The 6000-nt window shown below is 41.9% G+C and overlaps 1 protein-coding gene across 1 annotated transcript in view; it reads right to left on the reverse strand.

The window, feature by feature from the left end:
- The window catches only part of zpld1a (zona pellucida-like domain containing 1a), a 47849-nt gene extending 44672 nt beyond the window's left edge, over window positions 1-3177 (reverse strand). The window contains exons 1-2 of the mRNA XM_070892986.1: window positions 3072-3177; window positions 19-239 (exon numbers count right to left, since the gene is read on the reverse strand). Of these exons, the coding sequence (XP_070749087.1) occupies window positions 19-239; window positions 3072-3177 (327 nt within the window). The remainder of the gene's footprint in view (window positions 1-18; window positions 240-3071) is intronic.
- Between the last annotated feature and the right edge of the window lie 2823 nt (window positions 3178-6000).

Genomic DNA, 6000 nt, shown 5'->3' on the forward strand with positions numbered 1-6000 from the left:
AAAAAATAATAAACTTACCTCTAGGTTATTTCCACAGACTTCTAGTGTATTGAGGTTGATGGTGAATATGACGACTGTGGGAAAGGTACCATTATTAATAAAACCCCTGCAATGTGCGTTGCCATGTCTACCATTTAATGCTAAATCTGTTTCTGAGTAGCCAGAGAACAGTACTGGACAAAAATTGATCTTGATTGTTATGGTCTGTACCCCACAAAAGACAAGGATGTCCTTTTCACCTGTAGGAAGAAACATTAAATGAAACCAATTATAATATAATCAAAGAAATTCAGTAAAGACTGGCTGACATTATACGTTGCTGACAGCATAACTCTTACTTCAATTAAATTCAATTTTGTTGACCTTGCATATATTTAGCTGGAATATAAACATGATATTATAAGTAACATAAAGTCATTCAAGCGGCCAGATGGTAAGTATGCTTTTTTTTTAGATTCAAGTAATATTATAAACTTTCTAATGATGCCAATTTATATAGTTAAGTGATAAGTATAAGAGTATAAGATATCATTCAAAGGGTTCAAATCAATTATGTGGATGAGCTAAAGAATGGTAATTGGATTTGAATGTGGATAAATGTAAGGTTATTCAATTTGGAACAGGAAATGTGAACTGTAGTGAGTCCATTGGCAAAGTTGGAAAAGGAAGAGATTCGGGCATGATTTATCTGCGTGTCCAGACAACATGAAGCTGTTATCAGCAATGCTATTTGAAGAAAGCATTGCTGATGTGTTGCTATGTGTTAGCGACATTATAAACATAGTGGAAAGATTTGTCTGATTGCAATTTCTATGTTCTTTATGAACACTTTTCCGATTTGATTAAAAATAACAAATATGGGAAATCTTCCAGCTATGTCACTAATACATAGCGATCAGAAGAAACCTTCCCCCGGGCATAGAAATGCATTTCAAGAATATTTGATAATGCCAATCAAGTTATTTTAACTTTGTGATAATTACTGCGGAGGACTCATTCAGAACTTTCCCTTGTAAAATGTAAAAAGCAGACTAAGCAAAATTTTGACCAAAAAAGGCAAGCCATTGGAATACGAGGTTGGTGGTGTAGTGATGGTACTAAATTACAGTAACAACACTTATTTGAACCAAAATGTAAATAACCTTTACTTATTGTGGACAGAGCAAGTCCAGCTGTTTTCCTAATCCAGTATATAGGTAAAGCTATCAAAAAGGGAACTAAATAGCACCATATAAATCAGCTTAAGTGATCAATCAGAAGTGAAACTGGTAATTGTAACATGCTTGACTCTTTCAGCTGAGTAACTAGGATTATTCACTTATTCAACCTGTGTGTGACATTGGTGGCCAGCACCCTGAAAATGTACAGTCACAATAAAATGGGCCGAGCCAAGCAACCAAATGGGACACACCCACCAACTAATTGGATGGTAGGTAAACAGGTCACCAGCATGTGTGGCTTTATTGGATACTAGGCACTGGCATGCCACATCCAGCCTTCTCGTGAAGAATGGTACAGGCTGAAGAAGGAAATGGACTGTGCACAGACTGTATCTGCTCTAATGGTACTGATGCAGTGACCAGAGGCTCAGGATATCAAGTGCCCTGTATTGTGGGCGGGGGGGGGCGGGGGTGGTGTTGGGGGGGTGGTGGTGTTGGGGGTCAAGATCTATGGTGTGGCCCTGGACAGCGTGGAGCACTTCCCTTATCTCGGGAGCCTCCTATCAACAAGATTGATGACGAGATCCAACACCGCCTCCAGTATGCCAGTGCAGCCTTCGGCCGTCTGAGGAAAAGAGTGTTTGAAGACCAGACCCTCAAAACTGCCACTAAACTCTAATAATACCCGCCCTCCTGTGGCTCAGAAACATAGACCATGTACAGTAGACACCTCAAGTCGCTGGAGAAATACCACCAATGATGTCTCCGCAAGATTCTACAAATCCTCTGGGAGGACAGATGCACCAACGTTAGCGTCCTCTTCCAGGCCAACATCCTCAGCATTGAAGCACTGCCCACACTCGATCAGCTCCGTTGGGCAGGCCACACAGCTCGCATGCCAGACACGAGACTCCCAAAGCAAGCGCTCTACTTGGAACTCCTTCACGGCAAACGAGCCAAAGGTGGGCACCGGAAACGTTACAAGGACACCCTCAAAGCCTCCCTGATAAAGTGCAACATCCCCACTGACACCTGGGAGTCCCTGGCCAAAGACTGTCCTAAGTCGAGGAAGTGTATCCGGGAGGGCGCTGAGCACCTCGAGTCTCGTCATCAAGAGCATGCAGAAATCAAGCACAGGCAGCGGAAAGAGCGTGCGGCAAACCAGTCCCACCCACCCCTTCCCTCAACGACTATCTGCCCCACCTGTGACAGAGACTGTGGTTCTCGTATTGGACTGCTCAGCCACCTAAGAACTCGTTAAGAGTGGAAGCAAGTCTTCCTCGATTCCGAGCGACTGCCTATGATGATGATGATTAGAAAATGAATCATTAACTGGATCATTAAACCAGATGGAGTCTGACCAGGGCTCTGTACAACTGAATTATCACTTGCTCACTTTTGAATTCCAACCCTCGAGTAAAAGGCCAGCATTTCTTTAGTCTTTTTGATCATATTTTTTGGATCTCTGCACTAGCTTTTTGTGTTTTGACAAGGACAGCAGAGTTTTGGATGAGCTAAAGTTTAAGGAGGATATTGATTGGGAAGCCAGCCAGGGAGATAATTGGAGTAATCAAATCCGAAAATGACAACGGCATGCCAGGGAGTTTCAACAGCAGATGGGGAGAAAAATTGGACTAGAGTGAAATCTGCTGCAAAGCAACTTGAGGATATAAAATATGGTTCCAATGTGTGTTTATTAAATCTAACCACCATGCAGATTTCTGAGTGATCTAAATATGTGGCTTTCTTCAGGCAGCCTGCTTATCCTGGCAGGAAGACTGTTGAGTAAAATTAGAAATTCTGCGACTCTGCAAACAGTATTTTCAAGTAACAGGCCAAACAGATGAAATATATTGCTTGCCGTTAAGGGGGTTAAATATTTTATGTACATTTTATTTAATTTAATCTTACCAGGGAACCTGCTGTGCAGATTAGCATCACAGTTGTACCCATTGAATTGTGTATCCACTGAATGTATCTTGATAGCTAATAGCAGCAGGAAGCAGAACTGTTCCATTGCAAAGCTGTTGAGAAAAAAATGAACGAGTTGCACAAGTGTAACATAGAAACATACAAAATAGGTGCAGGAGTAGCCATTCAGCACTTCGAGCCTGTACCACCATTCAATATGATCATGGCTGATCATGCAACTTTAGCACCCTATTCCTGCTTTCTCTGCATACCCTTTGATCCCTTTAGCCATAAGGGCCACATCTAACTCCCTTTTGAATATATCTAACGAACTGGCCTCAACAACTTTCTGTGGTAGAGAATTCCACAGGTTCACAATTCTCTGAATGAAGAAGTTTCTCCTCATCTCGGTCCTAAATGGCTTACCTCTTATCCTTAGACTGTGACCCCTGGTTCTGGACTTGCCCAACATCAGGAACATTCTTCCTGCGTCTAACCTGCTCAATCCCGTCAGAATTTTATATGTTTCTATGAGATCCCCTCTCATTCTTCTAAATTCCAGTGAATATCAGCCTAGTCGATTCATACGTCAGTCCTGCCACACTGGAAATCAGTCTGGTGAACCATCGTTGCACTCCCTCAATAGCAAGAATGTCCTTCCTCAGATTAAGGCACCAAAACTGTACACAATATTCAAGGTGTGGCCTCACCAAGGCCCTGTACAACTGCAGTAAGACCTCCCTGCTCCTATACTCAATTCTTCTCGCTATGAAGGCCAACATGCCATTTGCCTTCTTCACTGACTGCTGGACCTGCATGCCAACTTTCAATGACTGATGTACCATGACATCCAGGTCTCGTTGCACCTCCCCTTTTCCTAATCTGTCACCATTCAGATAATATTCTGCCTTCCTGTTTTTGCCACCAAAGTGGATAACCTCACATTTATCTACATTATACTGCATCTGTCATGCATTTGCCCACTCACGTAACCTATCCAAGTCACCCTGTAGCCTCTGAGCATCCTCCTCACAGCTCACACTGCCACCCAGCTTAGTGTCATCTGCAAACTTGGAGATATTACATTCAATTCCTTCTTCTAAATCATTAATGTTTATTGTAAATAGCTGGGGTCCCAGCACTGAACCTTACGATACCCCACTAGTCACTGCTTACCATTCTGAAAAGGACCTGTTTATTCCTACTCTTTGCCTCCTGTTTGCCAACCAGTTCTCTATCCATGTCAATACATTACCCTCAATACGATGTGCTTTAATTTTGCACACTAATCTCTTGAAATTCCAAATACACCACATCCACTGGTTCTCCCTTGTCCACTCTACTAGTTACATCCTCAAAAAATTCTAGAAGATTTGTCAAGCATGATTTCCCTTTCATAAATCCATGCTGACTTGGACCAATCCCATCACTGCTTTCCAAATGCGCTGCTATTATATCTCTAATAATTGATTCCAACATTTTCCCCACTACCGATGTCATGCCAACCGATCTATAATTCCCAGTTTTCTCTCTCCCACCTTTTTAAAAAGTGGGGTTACATTAGCTACCCTCCAATCCATAGGAACTGATCTAGAGTCTATAGAATATTGGAAAATGACCACCAATGCATCCACTATTTCTAGCGTCACTTCCTTAAGTATTCTGGGATACAGACTATCAGGCTCTGGGGATTTATCGACCTTCAATACCATCAATTTCCCCAACACAATTTCCTGGCTAATAAGGATTTCCTTCCGTTCCTCCTTTTCGCTAGACCCTCGGTCCCCTAGTATTTCCGGAAGGTTATTTGTGTCCTCCTTATTGAAGACAGAACCAAAATATTTGTTCAATTGGTCTGCCATTTCTTTGTTACCCATTATAAATTCACCTGATTCTGACTGCAGGGGACCTACATTTTTTTCACTAATCTTTTTCTCTTCACATATCTATAGAAGCTTTTGCAATCAGTTTTTATGTTCCCTGCAAGCTTACTTTCATATTCTATTTTCCCCTCCTAACTAAACCCTTGGTCCTCGTCTGCTGAATTCTAAATTTCTCCCAGTCCTCAGGTTTGCTGCTTTTTCTGGCCAATTCATATGCCTCTTCCTTGGATTTAACACGATCCCTAATTTCCCTTGTTAGCTACGGTTGAGCCACCTTCCACGTTTTATTTTTATGCCAGACAGGGATGTACAATTGTTGAAGTTCATCCATGTGATCTTTAAATGTCTGCCATTGTCTATCCACCGTCAACCCTTTAAGTATCATTTGCCAGTCTATCCTAGCCAATTCACGTCTCATACCATCGAAGTTACCTTTCTTTAAGTTCAGGACCCTAGTCTCTGAGTTAACTGTGTCACTCTCCATCTTAATGAAGAATTCTACCATATTATGGTCACTCTTCCCCAAGGGGCCTCGCACAACAAGATTGCTAATTAATCCTCTCTCATTACACAACACCCAGTCTAGGATGGCCAGCTCTCAAGTTGGTTCCTCGACATATTGGTCTAGAAAGCCATCCCTTATATACTCCAGGAAATCCTCCTCCACCGTATTGCTACCAGTTTGGTTAGCCCAATATATATGTAGATTAAAGTCACCCATGATAACTGCTGTACCTTTATTGCACACATCCCTAATTTCCTGTTTGATGCCATCCCCAACCTCACTACTACTGTTTGTTGGTCTGTACACAACTCCCACCAGCGTTTTCTGCCCTTTGGTATTCCGTAGCTCTACCCATACAGATTCCACATCATCCAAGCTAATGTCCTTCCTTACTATTTCGTTAATCTCCTCTTTAACCAGCAACGTTACCCCACCTTAATTTGCGGTGAAAAAAAAATTCTACTGGTGTTGTACTGCTCCCAATATAATTTTCTGTAATTAAAATAAGATATACCTGTGAATTGCCAGTTAATGGTTTGCA

Source organism: Pristiophorus japonicus, chromosome 11 (assembly GCF_044704955.1).
Source record: "Pristiophorus japonicus isolate sPriJap1 chromosome 11, sPriJap1.hap1, whole genome shotgun sequence".
Classification (NCBI taxonomy): domain Eukaryota; kingdom Metazoa; phylum Chordata; class Chondrichthyes; family Pristiophoridae; genus Pristiophorus; species Pristiophorus japonicus.